A 26,077-nucleotide genomic window follows, 5' to 3' on the forward strand; every position below is an offset into this window, starting at 1 on the left:
GCAGGACTCAAAGCAATGTCTTCAAGTTACAAGAAAGGAAATTCCGACTAAATATTTTTTTTGGGGGGGGGGGATTCTGACAGTAAGAGCTTTTCGAGAGTCTCCTTCGGGAGGTGGTGAACTCTCCTTCGTTGGAGGTTTTTAAGCAGAGGTTGGATGGCCCTCTGTCATGGATGCTTTACCTGAGATTCCTCCATTGCAGGGGGTTGGACTAGATGATCTTTGGGATCCCTTCCAACTCTACAATTGTTCAGAGGCTACCTACCAGTAGTGTGCAGGGGAAATGCATGCACATACCATTCTCTCCCAAGCACACATAACAGAAACACACGTGCACACCCTATTAACACACACACACTTCTCTTATACAGTGGTACCTCTGGTTACGAACTTAAAGCGTTCCAAAGGCTCATTCTTAACCTGAAACCGTTCTTAACCTGAGATACCACTTTAGCTAATGGGGCCTCCCGCTGCCACCGCGCAGCAATTTCTGTTCTCATCCTGAGGTAAAGTTCTTAACCCGAGGTACTACTTCCGGGTTAGCTGAGTCTGTAACCCAAAGTGTTTGTAACCCAAGGTGTTTGTAACCTGAGGTACCACTGTACTCACACAGCTCAATTTACTTCCATGCTTTGCTATATGGCTAGGATCCCTTTTTCACTAGGAAGCTGTAAACGATACCTGATAGGGCTGACAAAGCAGAGTGCGCTGGCTCTGTTTCACCAGCCCAGTCGGTTTCCATATTGGCTGTGGAAGAAGTGGCCTAACTTCCTCAGTGGCCAGTACAGAAGCTAAACTGTCCGGCAAAGCAGCACTAGTGAGCTTTGCTGCATCAACCTAATAGCCGGAGCAGAGACAATGTTGGCTATGTCTTGGAGACAGTCTGGTGGACTGAACTGAGAGGACTGGCAGGCTGAAGGAGGCCAGCAGGCAAAGGTTCCCTAGCCCTGCTGCAGACTGCAAATGTGGAGGGGGAGTGTGACTGCACCTCAATTCTTCCTCCTAGTTAACCTCCATTCCAATGCAGTTGGACATGACAAAAACAGCTGGATCTCTCGACCCGTATGACATCATCAAATTTCACACAACAATCTACACGGAGGTTAGAAGCCGGACAGCTGTGCATTCTCCCTTCATGTGTGCATTCAGATCCTATATAGTTGGACAATTATGTGACCATTTAATATTTGCTGAAAACGACCACACAAAACACTTAGTACAAGGGTAATGACATCTGCATCAACTTCATAGGCTGGAAGGAAAACCCTGGAGTCTGTTTGCAAGTGGTGGGCCCCCATCCCCTACGTGAGCAAAACTCCAGAACCACTTTGGGTTTTTACACAAAGGCACCACCCTACCTGAACTTCATTGATTGGTTTTAAGATATAGCAATCTTCCAGGTGCTAGACCGGAGGGTGTTAGAATCTCTAAAACCATGGATCAAGTTGTAACTGGTAATTCCCAAAGCTGCCTGATTGATTCTGAGTATTCCACACTTTATTATGGATGGCAATTTTCCAGTTACCCTTATGAAATTGTCCTCTGGTCTTAGCATTTATTAATCTATTATTCCTTTATTCTACTCAGTAACGTTTTTTTTAAAGAGCTGATGATTGAATAATCTGTATTTTATTAGAAACAGCTGAAACTTTGCACTTTAATGTCGAGATTTATTAGACTGTTTTATGAGAGTATATTCTGTTTTGCTTTTAACGTTATTTAATATCTATTTGTTTTATATTATTTTGCATAACTGAATTTTTAATTCCTCTCTGTCTCTTAAGTCATTAGTCACCGGAACAATGGTTCTGCTTTGTTTGTAAATCATTATACGCCTGGGTTATGTCATTAGTGGTCAGGAAGGGGGGGGAGAGAGAGAGACAGAAAGTAGCAGCAGCACAGAGGTGAGCTGATTGGATGGGTCAGGTATGCAGAAGGACAGTAAGACACCTTTTCCAGCCATCTCCCCATGCACTGGGTCCTGGGATGTTTGATGCTCCCATGCACCCACACCCTAGACTTACGGACCACACACAGAAAGACATCACCACCTCCCGCTCTTGCACACACTCCTATGTACATTCCCACACCCAAACGCATACGCAATCAGCATTGCCAGCCCCTGCACTCCAGCACAGGAGTGGGGCTGGCTGGAAACAATGCCTTTTACTTTGCAGAAATATTCTGTGCCAAGTAAAAGGCAGGATTTCCAGCTCCAGTGCTGACGTGGAAATCTGTGCAAAAAAAAAAAAAAAAGGAAGGGGGGGAGAGGCAGTGTTCAGGATAGGCCAGCACACATACTTCATTTCAGACTGATCGGTTACAGCCAATAGAAACAAAATATAGCTTTGTGTTAGGGTTGCCATTTTCTTTTGCAAAGTTTTTGAACCATTCTTTAGGAAATTCAGCAAAATCTAGACTTCCGGCATGGGTTGCCATCAGTCCGGATTTTCCTAGACACTGTTTCTGACTGTCGTATTCCGGCTATGTCCAGCTGGGAAATTCCGGGTGTATGGCAGCCCTGTTTGTGTGTACAAAGAAGGATTTCCGTCCCCCTGTCTTATTCTTTGAATAGCAGAATATAACAAACCCAACAGAAGTTTGCCATAGAGTTTGTGAATCTTGACAAATACAACTCCAGAGTCTCCCCTGGGGCACACTGAACTCACAGTTCAGATTTATTGACCTTAGCCATCATATTTAACATGCCAATCGAAGTCTTCCAAAACACCTGCCTGCTGCATTCTCTTCTCCTGCCTAAATGCTGTGCAAAAACAGGACCCCGGGGAATCTGTGAAGGATTACTGCAGTGGATTGCTGCTTTAAGCATACTAATCCAATCGGTTTCAAACATCGTTTTCCTGTACTGTGTCTGATTTAGTCGGAATCCAACATTCTATAGCTTTCACAATTCAATAAAAGCTGTGATAGTAGTTATTTGTTACTTTATACCAGAAAATTGTCCCATTCTTTTTTTATATAAAAATAATAATAATTGTAAAAACAATACAAACAACACTTTTTAAAAATTTTGACAGAGGAAAGAGGGGAGGGAATAGGGATACGGAATGACACAAACAAGTCCATATATGGAATTGAGATGTCTAAATATTTCCCTTCTGATTGCTGTTTGCAAAAAGCCACTTTTTCGCATGTCCCAACTTGGTAAGGTTCTAAGTTCATTGCACAACTTGAATGTTATTTCTTGCCAGTACTGGAGCAGCAATTGCTTCGCCACCGTTAAGTGCCCTCATTAACCAGCTGTGCTAAAGAACACCGGAATGCAATTCCACGGCATATTCGCATCCATCAGGATTTACCCAGCACCTTATAACCTCGGACCAAAATACAGCCATTCTGAAGCAAATATCCTGACTGTGTCCACCAGCACCCTCTAGCGAAACTTGCTGGCATTGCTTCTTCTCCACTGGCAGACCCATTCTATATAGTTCTTAAACGCCTTGGTACTCAAACCAACCTGGAACCCAAACACTGCAAAATATGGAAGTAAGTGTTCTGGTTTGCAAACTTTTTTCGGAAGTCGAACGTGCTCCGTTTTGAGTGTTACGCTTCCAATTTCAGTGCCACACTTCCGTTTTGAGTGTTACACTGAGGTTTGTCTGGTTTTGCTATTTATTTTGTGTTTTTGCAGATTTTTGTCTTGTTTTTGTGACTGTGTGGAACCCAGTTCAGCTACTGATTGACTGATTGATTGTGTGACTGCAGTACATTGATTCTTGCTTTCATTTTATGGGTCAAGATAGATAGTAAAATTCATGTTAAATTGCTGTTTTAAGGGTTGTTTTTAAAAGTCTGGAACAAATTAATCCATTTTGCATTACTTTCTATGGGCAAGTTTGCCTTGGTTTTGGAACGCTTTGGTTTTGGAACGGACTTCCAGAACGGATTAAGTTTGAGACCGGAGGTACCACTGTATTCTCATTCTGGTTTAATTAGTGCTACTGCTTATGGAGCCAAAACAGAAACAGCCATGCACAAGAGAGAGGCTATCAGCAGACTTGGGAGGAACCTTGAGGCTTGCAGTATTATCAAAAGTGTGGGTGGGTGTAGTGATGTTAAATTCTCGAGAATAATCTTTTGGAGAATATTCTCAAGAATATTCTTGATTAATGAGAATATTAGAGAATTTTCATTTAAAATAGAGGAATATTCATTTTAATGCATTGAAACTGATTTACTGCATTGAAAATAATATAATTAGTCAATATACATGTTTATTCATGGGTAAACTTGTTCACATGGCAACCAAAAACTGTACAGATATTTTTATTCAATGGGGCAATGCAGTGAATTCACATTCTTTGATTTTCTGCCCAAACTTGAAATTGAAAATTCAATGTGAATGACTCACGTTAATCACTAAGCTTGCCACAAACCAATTTACCACCAATTTTGAATTCTAATTATGTTGTGTATGTATGAAATGTAGCTTTTAAAGTAAAAGGAATATAAAAAACTCAGATCCGCTACATGAGTACTTTCTTTAAAAAGCATATCTACATGGTAGAGTATTTTCAGTGCTACACTAATAAAATCAATATAAAGTTTAAAATAAATGCTATTATTTCCAGAAAATATAACACAAATAATCAGTAATGACAAGTTACATAACATCAGAAATGCAAATTATGATCTGCTTAAACAAGCAAGGCAACACACAACATATTTAAATTATAACTGATAAATTGTCACAAGAAATAAATAAAAATATAGAAACATCAGCTGTTTAAATCAAGGCCACCTCACCTGCAGTTACACATAATTGTATAGGCCTAGGTACTTTAAGTGTATAAAGCATTAAAGCTACTTTCTGTAGGTTTTTTTTAAAAAAAGAATCAACCATTATATGGCCAAGGGTATAGAATTGCTCAGCATAAGGTCACACCAAAATAGAAAAAAGGCTATTACATATAGTTGAAATACATACGAATTCAAATGTTCATCAAATTAAATGAATAGCATTTTTAAAACTAAATATTTTTTTTAAAATGTTTTCTGTAGCTCACATTTCAGAACTGCCAGTGGTGAATGACACAATGCCCAGTAATGTAAATGGATTAAAAAAAATCGTTATTCATCACTTACACTGGCAATATCACACCTTGACTTATTATGTACTAGATTTTTTCTAAAATGTGGGTTGTAAAACTGGTTCTTACATTAGAAATGACAGTTTGTGGAGAATATTCTCTGGAGAATTTCTCTGGAGAATATTCTCACCACACATCAGTGTGTGTGTGTGTGTGTGCGCGCGCGCGCGCGTGTAGGGACCCTAAGGGGGAAAACAGCCAAGTGAAGACTGACTGTGCTTAGTGCCCCGGGATGCTCACGACTCTCAAAATATATATTTTTGATCAATATATATATTTTTAAAGCTGTGTGAAAACACTGCTCATTTAAGCACTACTTCATGAATATTCTCCCTTTCAGACTGTAAAAATCTTATTGTACAACTTGTCAGCTTCGGGCAGAGTTTGCAAGGTATTGCCTAAGCACGTTTCAGTTGAAAGGGAACCGATCTGTGAGCCGTGGGGCCTGGGAGGAATAATCGCAAGGGATCTCCTACCTTTCCCTGGCCTCTGGATATCAAAGCGCGATCCCCTGTGGATCCATTCCAGAAGTGGGAGTCCCGATGCAACCGATTCCACGTTCTCCTGATGAAGGAAACAGAAGGTTCAGTGAGAGAACCCTGATTTGGGAGTAAGAAGTAATCTCTTGAAGAACTACCTTATCGGAACAGGCTGCCAGAGCAACAAAACTTTTAACTAATACAGGAAGATGACTGATGAAGGATCCTGCGTGAGAGGCAGGGAAGGGAAGAACTCCCAGGCTGGGAGGCTGGGAAAAGAAATGGAAGCTCCCAGGTGAGAGCTAGGAGGGCCCATCCCATATTATGTGAGATAAGGGTTAAGATCTACCCCTGATAAAGGGCTCTGTATTTTAATCTCCCCTATTTTCCTTTTATTTCTTACAGTTTTCATTTCTTGTTTTCTTCTCTATTTTTATTTAGATTGTTTGGTTTTTATTGTATTGTATGTTGAAAACTCAATTTTTTTTAAACAAACAAACAAACAAACACGTGTGTTGTTGTTTTTTACACTTTCCCCAGGAAATAGAAAATCTAGCAGCCATTCACAGGGTCAAGTTTTCTTTGTGAGCAGAAAACCAGTCACACTGTCTTATATTAAGGTCTGCTTAGGTATGTTTTCATGATATAACTAAAATGGAAGTTCGCTGGGGCAATGCTCCAGAACCTGGTTTAAACCCCAAGCTTTGTTGCTTACTTACCAAACCACTGGATGAGACCTGAGAAAGAGTATCTAAAATCACTTCATTTTGAAGCGGCTGTGGGGGAAAGCCTGCCCACTGAGGCTCGCAGCTAGGGGTGCAAGAAGGCAGCAGTTCCCTTTCTGGTCGGTTTTCATCACAACTGTTTGGCTTTCGCCAATGCGATGTTATTTGCCTTGCTGTCTGCTATTAGACGTAAGATACTCCGAACTTGAACTCAGGACGCAAGGGAGAAATGTGCTAAGAGGAAGGCACGCTTAGCAAATCCACACCGTGATCAACTCCCTCCCGGAAACCAATGTCCCCACTGTGGAAGGACGTGTGGATCCAGAATTGGCCTCCACAGTCACTTACGGACTCATTGTTAAAACTGTGTTTATGGAAGACAATCTTACTCGGCTACGAGTGATCGCCAAAGAGGAAGAAGATGAAGAAGATGATGATGATGAAGAAGAAGAAGAAGAAGAAGAAGATGTAGGTGATGTAACTATTTACATAACTCATGCAAGCTTACGTTCATTTCAGTGTAAAAATCAAAACAGTATTATTTTATTGTTTTAATGTTTTCTGTTTTATCATATCATCAGTATTTAAAAACCAGCTGTCGTTAATAAGATACTGTATGTGGACTTAATAAACAACAGTGAGGTGAACGAATATTCACTGGACTTATTTCCATTCCTGACGAACGAATATTCGCTGGGATATTTCCATTCCTGACCACGGATGAACATACGAACTGCAGCGGTTTCTGCTTCCTTTTGCACTGCAATTCTCCAACAGCCTTACTCCTAGCCTGCGGCAATCCAGTTGTGAACCCCAGATACCTGGTGCAAGATTCAGGTTTCGGCACAAGACTCTTAAGACACACTTGAAGGTGATGAAAAGCTGAGGCAGTAGCAAGTTCCCACACTGAGCTCTTCACAGGAAGCTCTCTTCTCCAGTCACCTTGCACAGAGGCGGCTGTAAAAATTCACCCTGGGCCACGCATGGCTCCTTACCACATGGGTGATGGGTAGGGAAAGGGACGGAGCCCTCCCTACAACAGGCCAACATCCCACTGGTGACATTTCACAGAACTTAAACTTGCTCTGTGGATAAAAGGCAGTGTGGCACTTCTGTGCCTCGGGTCATGCTGAACTTGCGATGTGTACACAGAGGACATATGGCATGCAGACCGTCTGGCCTTAAAACAAGTCAGATCATCGGTCAATTTAGCTTAGCACTTACAGACGCTGCAGGGCAGTGACTCTCCAAGATCTCTGGCAGAAGACTTCCCCAGCGTTCATCCCTAATCTCCTTGTAACCGGAGAATGCTGGAGACTGAATAAGAGATGTTCTGCATGCAAACTATGTACTCAGCCACTGAACCAACAGCGTCTCAGTTCATGCCCCAAACCTGCACTTTCATATACTACTGCTGCCCTCCGCCACCAGTTCCTAGAAGCCAACTTCGGGAGAGGGGTCAAAAGTTTCATTTCAGGCACTGAAACACCTGCAGTCGGCACTGGTGTCGTTCAGAGATAAGCGTTCAGGACTCCTGGAGTCAAACCGACTGCCCAGACTCTCTGTTGCAGCCTTCTCATTCTGCTCAGCTCAGTGATTCCATAAAGCCCGTTTCTTGAATCTCTGAGAAGGCAGGACCAAATGAGAGGGGCACCAAGCAAAGGGAAAAGACACCAGTTTATCTTTGCCCCACATTCAACAACTCCCTCTCCCTCTCCGAAACACTTTTATGGCTGTTGATTTACAGCACCCCTTGGCTGTTTGGTTGCCGAAAGTGCTGAAGTTACATGAGATTTCCAGGAACAAGGAGCCTCTTCCCGGAATTCTTTCCAAGCAGCAGAAGCAAAAGCCGCAGGAACATGCCGTACACCCAAAATGCTAAAAGTGGGAAAGGGGCTGCTTGGCTGGGGGAAGAAATTGACAGCTGGGATCCCTGGCTGCCTGGAACAGTGATCTGGGTGAAAAAATGGGCTGCCCAAGAATGATCTCTTACGTGTTTTGAGAACGGAAGGGAGTAGAGGGGCAGCGTCTGCTGGCAATGCAGCCGTCACATCAATCTGAGGATGGTTCCGGGGCCAAGACAGCTGCAAAGGCCTCGCCAGAGTGTTGAAATGCTGTGTCATCCTGGAGCTGAAGTGATGGGCTGCGCTCGCTGCTGGGATTTGAAGTCAGCAGTAACCCAAAGCCTTGGCAAAACCACCAAGAAACAGCCTCACTTTCTTCCCTGAAGCCTGTCACCCAAGAGCCCAAGGAAACATTCTCTGAACTATGCCGAATGATATGAGGTTTTTGTTAAGTCTTTATTTATCATATTTCTACCCTGCCCTCTAAGGCAAAGTCATCACCGGGAGGGCTTACAGTTAAAATAGTTTTTTTTAAAAAAACACACACGCACGCACGTAATTGAATAAACACAACAAAAACATCATATATTGCTTTTATTGTTGTTGGCTGCTCTGAGCCCGGCTTCGGCTGGGGAGGGTGGGATATAAATAAAAAAAATATTATTATTATTATTATTATTATTATTATTATTAGGCATCAAGAAAATGAAGCTTGGCTGAATAATAACACTAAATTAGGGGTTCTTTAAGATCACACAAGAAGAGGCCATACATACCCGTGGTGGGGAATTCTCATGTGTGGGATCACCACTAAAAAGGGGTCATGGTGGGCCACAGAGCAGGGCCTCTCTGATCACAGCCTCTTAGGGCACAGGCAGCTTCATATAGGTTCAGGCAGTCCTCCAAAATTCCCTCCAAAGGTTAGTACTAGCGGTTAAACTGAAAATGAATAAGTAACCAATGTAACTGGTGCAAAACTGGTGTGATGTGGCCAACTGCCTAGTCCCCACAAGCATTGTAGTGGTGGAGTTTTGCATAAGTGGAAGTGTCTGCTGTGCCTTCAAAGGCAATCCTATGTAGAGAGCATTAGAGTACAGTCGTACCTAAATCCCAAACACCTTGGTACTTGGTTGTTTTGGCTCCCGAATGCCGCAAACCCAGAAGTGTCTATTCCGGTTTGCGAACTATTTTTGGAAGCCAAAAGTCCGATGGGGCTTCCACAACCTCCAATTGGCTAAAGGAGCTTCCTGCAGCCAAATGGAAGCTGCGATTTGGTTTCTGAACATTTTGGAAGTCGAACGGACTTCCGGAACAGATTCTGTTCGACTTCCAAGGTACGACAGTAGTTCATTTTGGGATAACCTCTCTTTCTGTGTGTAATTAAGGTCAGGTCCGCTTTTCCCTAGGGCTGGCAATAATTTTTACAAACCCAGTACATTATGATCAATGATTACTTTGAAGGAAGAGAATTTCAGGTTCCAAAATTCACTGGGCTTCTACCAGTTTTCATGCTGCAAAAATAAGCCTTCCTACTTATAGCAGCATCACCTTGAGGGTTGTTTCTCGTGGTTCTGTGGTGGTGCATCCCCACCCCCACCCCTGTAGCCCACATTTCCTCACAGTCACTACATTTCCCCCCAAGGCAGAGGAGGGAGAAAGGTTGTTTTCTGCTGCTCCAGAGAAGCGGACACGGAGCAATGGAGCCAAACTACAAGAAAGAAGATTCCACCTAAACATTAGGAAGAACTTCCTGACAGTAAGAGCTGTTCGACAGTGGAATTTGCTGCCAAGGAGTGTGGTGGAGTCTCCTACTTTGGAGGTATTTAAGCAGAGGCTTGACAACCATATGTCAGGAGTGCTCTGATGGTGTTTCCTGCTTGGCAGGGGGTTGGACTCGATGGCCCTTGTGGTCTCTTCCAACTCTATGATTCTATGATTCTATGATTCTATGATTCTATCCCCTGGGGCAGCTGTGTCGGTACAGCATGAGACTCTTAATTTCAGGGTTGTGGGTTCAAGCCCCACGTTAGGCAAAAATATTCCTGCATTTCAGGGGGTTGGGCTAGAAGACACTAGCCCCCCCCCAACTCTACAATTCTATTATTCTAAGCTGCAATACAGGCAGAAATTAGGTTTTTCATCTCACGTGCTGGGGAAAGTTTACCTGTTGCATTGTTGCCTGCCACAAGAGAGAAAAACGGTGACAAGCCTGGCTCCCTTGAAACATGTGCAGGTACCATATTGGCTCAGCAACCACTGACACACCTGTATGCCTCCTAGGCAAAAGTCCCTCAGCTAAGGACTCATTCTGACTTCCATTTGTCCTGCAATTTCTTCTGTTTGGCCTGTGGTTTATCAGCACTGGCCCCAGAGTTTTTCCTTTTGTACTACCGCTTTCCCTGGGGAAACCCGCTGCTTATCGCTGAATCAAACATCAATATGCAGAAAACCCAGCTGATGTTTGCTCCAATTCAGCAGTAAACAGAGAGGCTTCCCTAGGGAAAGCAGAGGAACAAAAGGGAAACTTCTCAGACCCAGCCCTAGAAGTCACAGGCCAAATGGAACAGTGGGGATGAGCCATGCATTTTTGAGCACACCAGCTTCACTGCCCTAACCTAGGGTTGCCATTATTTTCCTGGCAGGATCGCTTGGACTTTTAACTGGTACACCATGAGTGGAAATTCAGCTGGGGAAGTATGCGGCTTGTCTCATCTCTAAACGTGAATATTGGAATAATAGTGAATTATTCAAGAAATAAAACTAGGGAAATGTATGCACCAACTCATACAGCTTGAGCATAGAATTTGGAGGAAGAGGCACCAAACTGGCTCCCACATAACACTAAGGTTATTTAACACTAAGCTTGTTAAACAAACCGCAAGTTGTCGTGCCAGCAATCAAGCAAACCATGTCTCGTCCCCCCCCCCCAAAGTTCAGTTTGTTTTGCAGCAGCTGTTACCTCATGCCTGTTTACCTTGGCCATTGTTTGCAGGGGGTGGCCAAACAAACCATGGTTAAAGGAAGCAGCTTGGTTTGCACGCAATGCTAAACCATAGTTAGAATGAGCCAAAGTTCAGAAGCCAGCAACAAAGCATAGATTCAGATTGTGGTTTCTTGGTACTAAATAAGCACCCCTTTTGGTGCCATTTTTGGTACGCGTGTCAGTGGAAGCACGTGCAAGTGGGAAGGCACCTATATTCAAAACAGAAAACATGTTTTCATTTGCAAATACGTGAATATGCAAGATCAGTCAACACAACTTATTACACAGCTGGACATATCGGTAATTCATTAGAACCCATGGGGCAGGATTCACCTAATGAGTCTGCATCCATTGCACTAGGATTTCCACTTATGAAAGGGGGCTCCCCCCCCCCTCCACTCCCAAAACTGGCTTGGGATGGGAGTGTCAGGAGAACCCCCCAGAACAGCGAGGGGAGAGAGGATTGTTTCATCTGGCAAGCTACAATGCCTGCACAGATAAAATGTTCATCCTAGCATTCCGGTGAATTCCACCCAGACATACAGCAGCTCCCACACTGTCACACTTCCCCACACAGATGCAAAAGTATGAATCTGCCTTATAGGCAGCAGACCACTAGTCCATTCAGCCCAGGGCCAGCACCGCCAACTAGCATCACCTGCTCAAGCCCTTGAGGGAGAGGTCTTTCCCAGCACGGTTACACAACGTATTTTTCAAGGAAGACACCAGTGATTAAATCTTGGACCTCCTGCATACAAAGCTGTGTTCTTTGGCTGAATTGTGACCCCCTCCGTTCTAGACAAACTTGCATATGTGCAACCACTCACATTATCAGAGGCATGACAACATGCAAATTCACGGCTGACGTTCGCCTCAAAAGTGCAGCTTCATGCTCTCAGGATCTGTTAGCAGAACAGGGAACCATCTGTGTGCTCCAGATACGTCATTTTCTGCACACTCATTATTGAGTCTTAGCTTTGCATTTTGAGTGTTGAAGTTCAAGCCTGGAATAAAGAGACTGCCACTGTGCACGTGCAGAGTGCCGTTCCCTCACTTCTCAGCAGCCACAGTCCAGCACACAGCTCAGCTTAGGGAGCCCTATTGAGTCCCAACATCCCTCTATTTAAGAATTACCCACTGCCTAAGAAAAGAAAGAAGTTCCGTCCTGGAAAGGAGGGATACAAAAACTTTTCGCTTCGCCCCAGAGTAATTACAGGCAGCCCCTTCAGATCATCTGGGCTGGATTCCAGATTAAAGGGAACCTGGTTTTTCACCCTCTTTAAGATACCAGCTGCCAGTTCCCAAAGATCGGGGATTACCTTGTAGCAGGGAGCAAAGCTGCGACTTCTCTTCTGACAGGGGCAGGCGAGCCCCTCGCCTGGGGAGCCTCGCTTCCGCAGGCAGGTGCAGCAGAAGACGACCCCCACAGCTCTCCTCCAGCGCAAGCCCCGGGTCTCCTGCATACTGCGGTCCACAAGCGAGAGCCTCCAGGTCATCCTCTTTTAACTGAGCCACCCCATTGGCTGGCCCTGGGGCTCCACGACTGCTCTCCACCTTACTCCGAAGCAACTCAGCACGCAGCTGCGCAGAAGGGGCTCTTTCCACGCCCCCCAATTCCACCTCCCCGCTTGGTCCTCCCATATGCTTCACACTCGGCTAAGATGACAGGGCTGGATGTTCGGAATAGCGACAACTAGCAGGGGACCCATCCGGCGGCACGGCTCGTTCTGTAGCAGCCGCTTTCTTAAACACACCCACTTCTGTTTTCGTGCTCCCCGGTCCCCGTGCCACAAGCTCGGCCTGGAGGACCCGTCTGGAGAAGAAGGCGACGTCGGCTGTGCGCCCTGCGGGGCAGAATCTGCCTGGGTATCCTTAAGGAGCAGATGCCGTCCAGAGATGCTGAGTGACTCAAAAGCCACATGGTGCCAAGCTATTTCTGTCTGCCTCGAGATTGAGGCTGGCAGGGCCAAGTCAGGCCAAGCACGGACCACAGGCTAGGAGAGTGGGGGGAGAGGGAGAGAGAGAGAGAGAGAGGGCTTCCTTGCCAACCAGGACTTTTTATCAGCTTTTGAAGAAAGACCCAGCTGCTCAGGCAACCCCGAGGCCACTTAGCCACACATTCGTTCTACTCCAGTGAGCCCCGTTTGCTTTGGCACAGGGAGGGTTAACAAAGTCTCTCTCAAACCAGGCCTCAGCGGATAAACTTTTAACAAGGGGAACATGCCAGCTTTATCCGGGGAGGTGTGTTTTTTTTATTATGGTTCTAGCAAAAAAAGGAAAAGGAAAAGACTGGCTGCATTTCGCTCTCGGCCTTTGGGGCAGCAAGAGGAGGGGTTGGTGCAGCCAAAGAGGGAAGGAAACTATCCTGTCTGAAGGAACACGCGACAAGTCTCCCAGTCTCGAGGCACAATATGGTAGCTGTGATTGATGACTTTGCCATAATTAGACCGAGTCAAACTGATTTAAGATTTGAGTGATGCAGGAGCAGAATCTATTCCTTTTAATCTATTCCTTTTAACGTGGGACAAACAAAAGCTTTGATCTGGGAATCCAAAATGGCTTCCATAAGCTTACGAGGCTTTCTGCCCTCACTTCTGCCCACAACTAGGGTTTTCGATAAGTGTTACAGGAATTTTTATAATGATTGGAGGGGGGGTTGCCCCTCCAGCACACAGTGTGCACCCACCCCTTTGTTCACACACACACAATGTCTCCTCAAAGCACCACATAATGCATGACACCACACAATTTCCAATGTTGTTCTGTTTGGGAAGGAAATGGCTACCGAGGGGGAGGGGGAGCTTGAGACATGAGTGGGGGGCAGCCATAATCCCTAAAGTGTGAGCTCAGCTACTCAGTAGCCCCTCTGCCTGAGTGATAATCTCTGGCATCCTGATACCTGAGTGTCAGACAGGTAGCCATTCCAGAAACAATAGCAAACCCAGATCAAGACAAAAGGCTGTGATTAACTTAGCTGGGAAACAGGGACATGTAAATATCTCTTTTATAACACTTGATGGGTGTATGGTGGAGGTCAAGGGAAGCGGGGGGGGGGGGAGCCCTGACGCTCAGGTTTCTGTCGCCAGACCCTCCCAACGTGTGGTGTATTTGTGATGTATGCATGATGTAATTTTTGGGGTATTGTGGGTATCTTTGCAAAACTGATAAAAGTGGGAACCATCCTTTGTTCTGGGCTTCTTCCTGCTTCTCCCATGTGGTGGAAGTCCTGTTGCAACAGTCGTTTGAATAAAGACCAGGCCTACTGGCTGCTGTTTTGCTCCTACATTCCTGGCCTGTGTCTTTGTTTGGTAATCCAAGTGAGCCCAAGGATTTTCCTATAACAGTCCGCCCAGGTTGCCCACATTCGCACCAGCACTAGGTAAAACAGATCTGCCCATATGCACCTGTCCTGTGGGAAAACAGGAGGACAAAGGCTGCATATTCCCCAAGGAAGTAAAATCTAGTGAACTCAGAGGAACCTAGGCTGCAATCCTAACTCCCGGCTGGCAGTGGTGCAACTTGACAGGGCAGAGTAGTCCCTGTTGCATCCACGGTCCTGGCCCAGCACTCACACCAACCTGGAGAAGGTGTGGTGTGGGAAGGAGGGAGAATGACCCCTTCTCTGCATCTGCTCCCAGTGGTGACATGGTCTGGATCAGGCTCATTGCCATAACATGATGGGAGGAAGGTCCAGTGGAATCTATGCCAACCCTGCCCCTGAAAAGCCTCATCTCTGGGGTTTCCCTTAGCTACCAGCAGCAGCACTGCCAGCAGCAGCACCACCTGCCATTTTGGAGAGCACATTGGGATGCTCCTTGCTGGCAGGGCTTGCCTGTCAACAGCAGAGACCAGTGGAAGCAGACAGGGCTGCGCTGCGGGACATCTCTGCCCCCATACAAACCCCGCCTGGCATAGTAGACGAGGGAGTTTGCATTCCTCTGCCTGTTTTGATGTAATTTGTAAGGCGGCTCCAAGCAGTTTGCAAAGCAAAAGCATAGTGAACAAAGCTATATGTTTCTCTAGCATAGAAGAGCAGAAAACCAACACTGAATTGCAAAATCACAACAACAGAGCAGGAAAGCAAAAAAATACACTACAGATTGCTGGAAAGCTTGTAATGCGGAAGCAGTACAAATTTCCAGGGGAAGGGAATTCCAAGAAGTCTCCCTGTAGAGGGTTGGGTTTGCCATATAATGATGAGCAGGTGCTTCAAACATCGTTTTCCTGCTTATCCGTGTTTCATCTTCCATTTTAGGTGGAAGAAAAACATCTTGCACTGCATCTTACAGGTTTTTGCATGCTTACAGAAATTCTGCAGCAGGAAGGTTTGCAAATGTTTCCCCGCAACTGTTTGAAAACAGCCTGGGCTCCACCTACATCCCTCTCCTTCCCCTGTAAACCATCATAACTCTTTTCTTAAGCGTTCAGTGGAGTTCTGTCTTCTCTCCTCCATGCCGCTAATGTTGTTAAACCAGCGCTGCCTGGAGAAGGAGGGCAGGTGGCAGGAGGTTGTTTAACCCTTCCCTTCCTGTGCCTTTTCCAGCTGCAAACCACCCTCTTCAGGCTATGTGATAAAGAAGGGAGTGACCTTTGAGGCAGAAAAGGACAAAAGAGGGAAGTTGTATTTTGATTATGTATATTGTTTCATCTGCCCAGTTTTCTCTGCTCAGAAGCCTGAGACATTTTAAAATACAAAAACAGGTGGAGGAAAATATGCATTTGAAATGAGCAACATGTAGCTTGAGAATGTAAAGAAGCTTTTCTACAGGGAGGGGCAAGAAGAAGAAAACGAAACTCCTAAAGCCTCACCTGGGTGTGGACATTAACCTTGGGAAAAGAAAACCTATTTATTCCTCAGCTGATTATAAAAGGCCAGAAGATAAGTGTCAGAATCAACCTCGAAAAAGTGGCCGGTCTTCTGGCTTTAGAGAAGGAGCTAATACAATCCTTCTGATTATATTAACGCCACTGTTTCCAACAGCTTTCCTGAAGCTAAAAAGAACCACAAGCCTCCATAATGGAATCACCGACAGCAGGTGCCGAAAGCAGAAAGGAAGCGGAAGAGGTGATTCAGAATGCCCTAGGCCTGCATGAGGAAGCAGAAAAACTCTGCAGTGGCTACACAGAGAAGATCCAAGTTACTCTGAAAGCTCTGCATTCCTTCCGAGAGAAAGTGGCAATGGGATTCAAGGAGCTGCATGACTTCCTGTACGACGAGGAGTCGTCTCTTATGGCCAAAACAGACCGAGAGGAAGAGAAACACCTGCGCTTCCTGGAGAACAAGCTGATGGATGTGTCTGAGGCAGCATCCTCTGCTCTGAAACTGGCGGACAACCTCAGTGTAGCTGACAACACCAGCAGACACGACATGCGCATGACCGAGTTACGACTGAAGCAGCTACGGATGCAGATGGCCCGGCACAGCAGGGAGATGAGGTTCTGTGGACCAGATGTGCTGTGTAGCCCACCCCTAAAGTATTCCATTTGCAGGCAGATGCTGAAGAGAGCGGCACATTGTGCACTGGAGGACCTCACCCTTGATGACAGCAGCGCCCATCCTCACCTGATTGTTTCTGCAGACTTAAAATCGGTCAAGCTGAGCCCTCGCTGCCAGGCAGTTCCAAAGAGCCTATGGCGTTTTCAGCCCTGCCTCTATGTCCTCTGCTCACAGGGCTTCCAGTCAGGTAAGCATTACTGGGAAGTGAGCGTTGGGCAAAAAACCAACTGGGTCCTTGGGGTAGCCAGCTGCCGCGTCAACCGCAAGGCAGTGGAGAACCTCGCTCCTGAAAATGGATACTGGGTCCTCAGGAAAGCGCCAAGAAACCGTTTCTATGCCTTGAGCTCAACCCCAGTGTGTCTTGCTCCCAGCCACAGCCCCTCAAAGGTTGGAGTGCTCCTAGACTATGAAAACGGCAAGGTTGGGTTTTACAGTGCAGAGAACATGGTGGAAATCTGCACAATCACAGGTGACTTTCAAGAGATGCTGCATCCCTTCTTCTGCCCTGGCTTGACACTTGCGGAGGAGGACTGCTATCCTCTGACAATAAACAGTTAGAGGGAAAGAGGAAAAACTGGACAGTCTGGAGGGAGAAGGTGAACGGTGAAAAAGCTCAGGAAAATAAATAATAAATAGTGTTAAAGGTTTACAGGTGCATTTCTGTGTTTCTGAAAACTGCCTCGTGCCACAGGAGTACAAGGAGAAATGAATAAAGCTTTGGATAATGCAGCTCTGGTACCAAGGCTTGCATCCTAGCTTAAAAATGTCATGGAAACTCATCATCTTGGACTGTAAGCTATGTTGGGATGCAGAAGGGTGACTGAGGGTCTGCACCAAAGACAAAGAAGAAAGAGGAACCTGAAGAATTCTGGGGGAACTGGAAATTACTGGAAAGAGATAAGATGTTATTGTGTTGATTTTGGGTTAAAAGCGCCATTGTGTTATGATCTGTAGCATCTAAGAATCTGATTTATTGGGGGGGGATGAAGTATCCATGATTATGTTTACATGTAATAATTTTTAATACGTTTACTTACCGCTCTGCTGACATGTCTAGTGTTGGTCTACCATGGAACTTGCTGCACATAACATCTCAAATGGTTGTATATCTGTGAATTTAAAGATCATGTTTCATTCATACGTTCACTTGCATGTGTTTTGCATTACTCATATGGGGTGACACTATTGCATGCTTTAAGCACAGACAATGCTTTAACAGAGCAGAGCTTATGCCAAGGTATGAGGTTTTATTATGCAGCCTTATCTGTGTCTATTCAAAAGTAAGCCCAGTGAGTTCAACTGGAATTATTCCCTGGTAAGGGTGCATAGGAATGTGTCCACCTAGGACCTATCAGTGTTTCTTAAACTTGGGTCTTCGACTGTTGTTGGACTGCAACTCCCATCATCCTTAGCTAACAGGACCAGTGGTCAGAGATGATGGGAGTTGCAATCCAACAACAGCTGGGGACCCAAGTTTGAGAAACACTGATAGGTCTTAAAGTATGTCAACACCAGCCAGTGGCGTAGCATGGGTTGTCAGCACCCGGGGCAAGGCAAGTAATTTGCGCCCCCCTAACCCGTGGATTTGCGCCCCCTAACCCGTGGATTTGCGCCCCTAACCCGTGGATTTGCGCCCCTAACCCTAACCCCCAGATGTTGCGCCCGGTGCGGCCGGCCCCCCCTGCACCCCCCACGCTACGCCACTGACACCAGCCAATGTCTGAGGTGTCTGTCCTAGAGGAGGGGATGTCAGTGTATGTATGTGTGTGTACTTGGGACTTCTGGGGAGATATGGCAGGACTCTGAGCTGGAGTGATGAGGGGAATCAGATGTCAAGCAGAAGAGTCCCAGATATGTTCCTGTGATTGGAGAGATGGGGATGATAAGAAGCTGGTGCTCACTTGTCCATCCCCCACAGGATAGGAGGGAACCTGCCTACAGGGACCAGATTCCAAACAGGGCGTGGCAGAAGGCATTTCGTCAGGTGCAGCTCATCTTGCAAGCTACACCTGTTGAATTCTTCTTTTGCACAACCCTTCACGGTGCAGGAGCACCTGCTTGAACTCCTTTGTAGGGGTGGGATAGGAAGAGTGGTCTGTGACGCGGGGTGGAACCCAGACCCTACAAAGAGAAAGGGTCAGACCCATGGTAGCTACCTGAGGAAGGCGAGGCAAAGCAGCCTGCGCGGAGCCTGCACTTTCCGCAAAGAGCCACCAGGGGGACCAAAACGCTCGGCGCTCTCTTCGCGGGAGGGGGAAGAGACCGCGAGAACAAGACCTTGGTAACCCCCCCTCCGCGTGACGCGTGGAACGCCGGCGCGCCCGATTGCGTCACAACCCGACCTCCCGCCGAGAGGCGGAAACCCGGAAGCGCCGTCTCACCCGGCCTCTCAACCCCGCCCCACGCACGTGACGTTGCACCCGACGGAAGCGCGCCTCACGTTCTCGACGCTGCGGCTCGGGAGGGACTGACTGGGCCTGCTGGCTGGCTGGGCGGCGGCGCGATGAGCGGGTCGGGCGAGCCAGCTGCGGAGGCCCCGGCAGCCACGGGAGCGGGAGTTCGGATCGTGGTGGAATACTGGTGAGAGAGGAAGGAGGCTCGGGAGGTCGTGGCCACGCCCACTTTCCGCCCCGGCAGCCCCGGCCTTAGCGCGCTCCTGGCCACGCCCTCTCTCTTTGAAAGACTCCGCGGTTGACTGCTTGGCCCCGCCCAGCTTCGATTTAGCCACGCCCCTCCCGCGTCGCACTCTTTTCTTTGCGCTTCGCAGCGTTAGATGGTGGCAGCGGGGGGACGGGACGGGACGGGAGCTGAAGTCCAGCAGTGCCGGATTTACGTATAAGCTAAACAAGTTTATAGCTTAGGGCTTCACTTTCCTAGGGGGCCCCGAAAAAATTAAAGGAAAAAAACTGTTTTGATTGTATTTCCGTTCAACAATTACTTTCATAAAATACATATTTTGTTACGTGCAAATGGCTTTAGAAACCTATTAGGTTCGTAAATTACCATATAGCATAAATTCAACACAAAAAAATCGTGACGATTTGTTGTTGACAAAGGACAGCTGGACATATAAAGGCCCCATTCAGTAGCTTAGGGCCTCATCAAACCTAAATCCGGCCCTGCCAGCAACTCCTGGGGAGCCACGGTTGAAGGACTCCGAGCAACCAGAAGGACAAGGGCCTGCCCCGAGGAGTTCCAAAGCGAGTGTTACACCTTTATGTGTCACACACCCCTTCCAAAAAATAAAAATCATAGAATTGGAAGGAACCACGAGGGTCATCTAGTCCAGCTCCCAGCCATGAAGAAGTCTTTTTGCCCAATATGGGGATCCAGCATGCAACCATGAGATTAAGAGTCTTATGCTCTCCTGACGGAGCTATCAACAGGCTGCCATTAGTCAAGGTAAACTTCCTAGCAAACTTGAGGCTGCCCCCTCTTCTTATGGCGTTTCTGAGAGCCGTAGAGAAGGCTTTCTCCTCCCAGACCAGCTCTAGGAAAAACCAAAGGGAGCCTTAAGTCAGGGAGGGCTGATCCATTATGGGGAACAGGAGTACAGCCCCACCAACCTCAGCCAGCCCTTTGTTAACCTGCTACTTGCCTGTCTTCCTGCTTACAAACAGCCCAGGGCTGACACTGCATGTCACCTTCATTGCCCTAAGAATCAATGTTGCCTTTACATAACTTGGCCAGAAGGAAGGCTGGGGGACAAAGCTAGAATGGCTGGGTTCTGGCTGCACTTGGTCTAGTTTCACTGGCAGATCAATGTGTGGAGCCTGGGACGGGGCAGACAGAGTGGACTAAGCTAGCAAGAGTAGGATGACTCATGTAAACCAGTAGAAAACTTAGCCCAGTGCCTGGTGCTTCCAATGATGTCTAGACTGAGGGTGGGGTGACAGGGGGAAGCCAGTGGCAGAATCTTCAAGACAAGCAACAGGTAGCCTCCCCTCTTGGTTTGGGCTCACTGCCTTGGGATTTTACTTTTCCGGAGTTGTTGGGAAGAAGCCCTGAAACTTCAGATCAGACTCCACCGCTGTACTTCATTCAGCACTGTTCTATTACAAAGCCGCACAACCAGGGATCCTGCAGAATGGGGGCCTGGATCAAGCTCTTTGTGCAAGTTTCTGCCTTTTTCAAAGGCCAGTCACATCTGAACAGGTGTTCCACTTCAGCACTGCCTTTAAACAAAAGCAGTCACATACAAATAGCAAATATTTTATCCCTCCCCCACCCCACTCCATTCACAAGTCCTCCTCTCCATTCGTCATTGCCATCTTCAGCTTCCACTTGACACCCTAACCAATTTTTTCTTCCTAGCAAACCTTGTGGCTTTGAGTCTGCCTACCTAGAGCTGGAAAATGCAGTAAAAGAGGAATTTCCCGACGTGGAGATTGAATCGCGGCTTGGAGGGACAGGTATGGTCTCTGTGGAACTTTCCATGCTGACAGTAGCAGCAATGAGTAAGGACCCCATTCATAGTGTGATGAGGGTGAACACATCATTCAGCATTCCTGTTAGGTTAAAATGAGGATTGTGTGGGATGTTAGCCTCATCAGCATGCTCAATAATGCTCTAGAAATGGGTTGGTTCTGTTAGGATCGCTGGGTTCCAGTTGTGGAGGCAGCCATACAGATCTGATGGGATCTGTTTCTTAACCCACCAGTTGAAGATCTGTGCCTTAGAATACAATCAACCTCCCCCCCCCCCCCCCGTGGCTGCACATTAACAAAGGAAGCTCAGTTGCAATGGGCACCAGCAGTAATTCAGATCCCTTTGTCAACCATTGCTAATCTTCTCACTGCGGAACCCCAGGCATCTCAGGAACACAGTCTGAAGCTTCCTAGCCTATGGCCTCCCCTGGGAGTTGGGAGTTTTGTAACCAGAAAGAGAGAATAAGGCAGTGTAAACACTATACCTTTAAAGCACATTTGAAGCACGTTTCCACACTCAAAGAATTCTGGGCACTGTAGTTTAGAGTTAAAATTCCCAGCAACCCTTAACAAAGTACAGTGCCCAGAATTATTTGATGGGAGGAATGGTGCTTCAAATGTGCCTTAAAGGTGTAGTGTGTACGCAGCCCAAATGACAGGAGATGATGTGCCTTCTCTTTTCCCATGTGGATTGGGCTCACTTCCTAGTGTGCCATCTAGCAGAGGTGTAGCTGGGTGGGGTGGGGTGGGCTATCTGGGTTTCTGCCCCGTGTTAAGCCTCCAGAGGGGTGCCATCGAAGCTCCCAGCCTCTGTGTGTGTATGTATGTCTATGCAAATACACGTGGTTTTGTTTTGTTTTGTTTTGTTTTCCCAAACTGGGTCTTTGACCTGGGTGAAAAAGCGCCTAGTTTCGCCTCTGCCATCTTGGACCTTCTTGCTCTTCAAGCCACATGGCTTCTATGGGTTTGGTCTTTCCTTTGTGATATTTTGTCATCTTGATTTATTGCCGAATATCTGGGCAGTGAAATGGTGATGAGCAGTTGGTGTAAAGCTGGAGCTAAGTTTCTCGTGCTTTATTGTCTCTCCCTTTTGTTTGCCCCCCTTACAGGTGCTTTTGAAATAGAAATAAATGGGCAGCTGATCTTCTCCAAGCTTGAAAATGGAGGATTTCCTTATGAGAAAGATGTAAGTCCCTCCCACCCCCTGCAGCAGTTCCAAGTCCATAGTTTGGGGAAGATGCTTCAGCCACTATGGTAACAGCTGCACCGTGCAGTGTTAGAAACTGAAATATGAAAGCTGGGAGCTAAATGGCACCTTAAACCTTGGTTATGGGCACAGCAACGGAATGTCTAGGCACGCTTTTTTATAACAAGAATACAAAACTGAAATTGAATGAACTGCAGCTAAACTGTTATATTCATTTTTCACATGGTCTAGTCCTCATCTGAAGACTGCAAAAAACACAGCCAGACTTCCCCTGCCCGCCCTCCTAGTAGTCTTATGAGTGTTCCTTCTCCAGTCCTCAAAGTGGCTGGAAATGAAGAGGCAGAAAAAGGTCCTTTCGTTCCAGCAATGGCAGTTTTGATGTGAAATCTTAGCTGCAGTACTGCGCCCAGAGCTCAGAAACTGCTTGCGTTAATGAAATTCCCTATCTCAAACCACACCTAGAACAATGGGTGTTTCGAACGCTGACACCGTGGGATTCCCTAGTGTCCAATATGCTGCCAGTTACCCTTTCCCCAAGTGTATTGTATTGTACATGGAGTTTTTTGTACTCCAAAATGCAGGAAAGTTGCATTTCTCCATCCTAATCCAAGTAGTGGCAGCTTCTCCTAACATCTAGAAGATCTGTTACATCTTGAAGATGCTTGTTTTTGTTAAAAGACAGCTGCGCTCTTAATCGGGCTCCCTTGGTCCAAAGATCTGTCACAGTTGTGGAGTATTATAAGTGGCGTTTCAAAATCTTAAAAGGCAGACTGCTCATTAAACTTAAATAGCTTTGTGTGCCGCCAAAAGTTCTGTATTGGTGCCTCTTTGAAATAAGTCACAGCTTAATAAAAATATGCTTTTCTAACATCTAGTTTTTTTAGAAAATGAAGACAGCTTTAATATTTGATTTTTTAAAAAAAGAAATCATCCCCTAAAAGCAAAATAGCCTTGAAAAAGAAAACTAGCATGCTCTTAATTCTAGGCTTCACCATTTAAATAAATAAATTACTTAGGTCCATTAATCTCTTTGAGTCTACTCTGAGTAAAATTTAGTTGGAAACAACCCATAGTTGATTCGTCAGCTGCTAAAGTGTACAGCATTAGTTGCAAAAACTAACTTCCAATTTCTAGAGGTGAGCTTATGGGGAAGGAAGGAGGAGTGTGTGTATGGGTGTTTATGACTCTATGGTTATGTACTGCGGAACAGCTGGCACTTATTTTGAAATCGCCAGGATATTCAGATCCTTTAGCTGCATATGAAGAATTCACACTTCCGGTTTTCTCCCTTCTCTTCTTGCAGCTCATTGAAGCCATCCGCAAGGCTGGCAACGGGGAGCCCCTTGAGAAGATCACCAAGAGCCGACCACCTTGTGTCATCCTTTAAGTCTCTCTTTTCTCTGGCCCAAACCTGCCCGCCCACCCTTAATGCTCGCTCTCCCTGCCTCCACCTCCTACTCTAGTTTAATTACCTTGGTAGGTGGAGAGAGGATGAAACACAGCAAGGTGATTTGGGTTGCTAACACACATGAAGCCTTATAAGAAAGAACCTGAGCCACTTTAAGGAGGTGAGGAGAACAAGGTGCTTGATAAATTAATTTGGGCAGATCAGCCTTCCTGCTTGGGGAGCCTCTCCTGTTTTTAAAAAGACCAGAATGGATTTTGTCTTATTGTGACTGCTGCATTTCTGTCCTTATGTGTAACTGATAAGGATGAAGCCCTCCCCCATCTCCTTTCAGAATTGGGTCATCTCTTCTGACCTTTAGTGGTTCATCCTGGGCCATCAGCTATCTTCCTCCTCCCAGGTCCCCATAACCCCCTCTAACTGTGAGCCAGGATGAGCTAGTATCTCGTCCTGCCCTCATTGAAATCCTATCTTATCCAGTCTGGATAGGGTTCATACTGTTGCAGCAAGCTCTGAAGGACCCTCAGACACCTTCAAACTATAGTCTTGGGGACCAGTGTAGAAAGCTGCTCACTGTTCGCACAATATGTGGGAGAATTTCCACAACACTTCTGCAATTGTCCCCTTCTCTGTCTTGCACCACCGCCCAAGTGTGGGCTTGAAAGTGGAGGCTTGGCTTAGCTTGAAGCATTCATCTTTTGGTGTTAAGGTCTACCTGGTTGGCCAGTACAGTGGTGATGCAGAGCTTGTTCAAGTCCCACCCATGATCCATAGCAACCTGTACAACAGAGATTTGGGGCTTCTTTTATTACAGCAGCTATAAGGGCAGGGCAGGCACCTGCAGTGGAACAGATCTCAAGCCAGACCAGATCTTTGTACAAAGGAGAAAATAGAGCCCATGACTTTTACAAGATCTGCCATCACTTGAGTCTACCTACCTGCCAGTTGCTTTGGCCTTTTTTCTCTTTTTGAAGGCTAGCATGAAACTCAGCATAGTTCAGAACAGGCTAGTGATACAGTGAGAACTTGCTTCTTCAAAGCTGTTTAGTCAATAGTTATAATTCTCTCTGCAGAACTGCAAGAACTTTTTTTGAAAAAAAACCCACAACTAAACCATATATTCTCAAGCATTATCCAGCTATACAAGGAAGCATTTTCAAGATCTGTTGATTTCAGGATTGAAATACTTGCTTAATTCTCCTGCTGCAAACCCGTGGGACTTGAGATGTTTAATTCTGGTTAGATTGCTCATATGAATGCACACATGCCTTTTTTTGAAAGACAAAACCCTGATCTCTTGCAGTTACCATGCTTAGACCTGCATCTCCAGAATGTATATGATGGCCTGATTATGCTGTTAAGTTTCCCTGCCAGTGCGATATAGCAGCCAATGAAACAGAACAGGGGTGGGAAAGGTCTGGCATAATAGGCCACACATCTTGCTTTGCTAGGTGTGAAAGAGCTGCTGTGTAGTTATTGTCATGAATATCCATCTCATCTAGCTCAAATCTGAAATTCCACTTTCATGCCTCCACCCTGTTCCTAGGCTCTTGGGTTTTGTCACCCCGTTTTCACTTTTCTAATCTGTCAATTGGTGACTTTGGCACATCTGCCACAGTTGAAGTGCAAAGTGACACATAAGTGCTGCTGCTAAGAAGGGGGAGATCGGAGAATGCCAGTCATGCCTCCCACCACCTCCTGTTGTCTAGTTTACGTGCTGCAAACGTCGATGAATTTATGTTTGGTCCAATTTATATAAAGCAAAAAAGTTAAATGCTTGGGGTAAATTGTCTCCTTTTGTGTGTATGGAAGTTGTTCACTTTCTGTGCATGCTGTAAAGAGAATTAAGGGGCAGATGGGGCTCATCAGCCTGGAAAGGTAGCCCATCTAGGAGAAGGAAAACCCTGGTCCTAAACCTCTGCCACCTTGAGGGACATCTTTGGAAGAAGAAAAGGCTAAGGAGTAAACCCTACACTAATCCAGTGTGGAGTCCCTAAGACGGCTAGATGGTGCCTTGTGTCTCCTTCCAGCAACTCCTGCAGCCAATTTGGTGCCAAACATTGCCCTGCTTTCCTTTGAATCACATCAGTGACATATTCGGGTGGGCATGTTGTGTCTTGTTGTCTGGGCATCCTATACACACTGCCCAGGTTTGCACTCCAGGGAAGTCACCTCAGTGCTGCTAACACAGTGGTGTGACTTCGGCCTTGGAGGCGCACTCCAGGCAAGGCAGATACGCATAGTGTCTTCTTTGTTGTTTAGTTGTGTCCGACTCTTCGTGACCCCATGGACCAGAACACGTTCTGGGCAAAATTGCCGGTGTTTTCGGACTAGCACAAAATTGCCAGTTCTCACACTTTGACCCAAAGTTTTAGGATGTTAGCCAAGGAGTTATTTGA

General features: G+C 46.1%; 3 protein-coding genes across 6 annotated transcripts in view; 2 read left to right on the forward strand and 1 right to left on the reverse strand.

Moving 5' to 3' along the window:
- GRB7 (growth factor receptor bound protein 7) overlaps positions 1 to 19,206 on the reverse strand; it is a 78,351-nt gene extending 59,145 nt beyond the window's left edge. Inside the window, exons 1-3 of one of the 4 annotated variants that reach the window (XM_081168663.1) lie at positions 19,080 to 19,206; positions 17,677 to 17,748; positions 5,588 to 5,675 (exon numbers count right to left, since the gene is read on the reverse strand). Coding sequence is in view for 2 of the 4 variants with exons in the window: in XM_081168660.1 (XP_081024786.1) it covers positions 12,462 to 12,783 (322 nt within the window). In the remaining 2 variants the exon portion in view is untranslated. Of the gene's footprint in view, positions 1 to 5,587; positions 5,676 to 12,461; positions 13,140 to 17,676; positions 17,749 to 18,795; positions 18,842 to 19,079 lie in introns of those variants that run through there. The other 3 variants (XM_081168664.1, XM_081168661.1, XM_081168660.1) reach the window with 3 other exon arrangements.
- LOC308571667 (zinc-binding protein A33-like) lies at positions 16,160 to 17,197 on the forward strand (the record flags this gene model as incomplete). The annotated part of the gene is made up of 1 exon (XM_081167313.1): positions 16,160 to 17,197. One exon carries the CDS (start codon positions 16,160 to 16,162, stop codon positions 17,195 to 17,197), a length of 1,038 nt encoding a protein of 345 aa, XP_081023439.1.
- On the forward strand, positions 19,085 to 25,452 carry MIEN1 (migration and invasion enhancer 1). Its single transcript, XM_081168727.1, has 4 exons — positions 19,085 to 19,219; positions 20,954 to 21,051; positions 22,176 to 22,252; positions 23,577 to 25,452. Exons 1-4 carry the CDS (start codon positions 19,143 to 19,145, stop codon positions 23,658 to 23,660), a joined length of 336 nt encoding a protein of 111 aa, XP_081024853.1. The 5' UTR covers positions 19,085 to 19,142; the 3' UTR covers positions 23,661 to 25,452.
- The last annotated feature ends 625 nt before the right edge of the window (positions 25,453 to 26,077 follow it).

Source organism: Podarcis bocagei (assembly GCF_964188305.1).
Source record: "Podarcis bocagei genome assembly, chromosome: 13".
Classification (NCBI taxonomy): domain Eukaryota; kingdom Metazoa; phylum Chordata; class Lepidosauria; order Squamata; family Lacertidae; genus Podarcis; species Podarcis bocagei.

Bases quoted from the DNA above. Each gene is read 5' to 3' on its own strand.
- MIEN1 (XM_081168727.1), top strand. From the start codon at position 19,143: ATGAGCGGGTCGGGCGAGCCAGCTGCGGAGGCCCCGGCAGCCACGGGA. The intron at 19,220-20,953 runs GTGAGAGAGGAA...TTTTCTTCCTAG, and splicing joins CGGATCGTGGTGGAATACTG to CAAACCTTGTGGCTTTGAGT. The intron at 21,052-22,175 runs GTATGGTCTCTG...CCCCCCTTACAG, and splicing joins ATCGCGGCTTGGAGGGACAG to GTGCTTTTGAAATAGAAATA.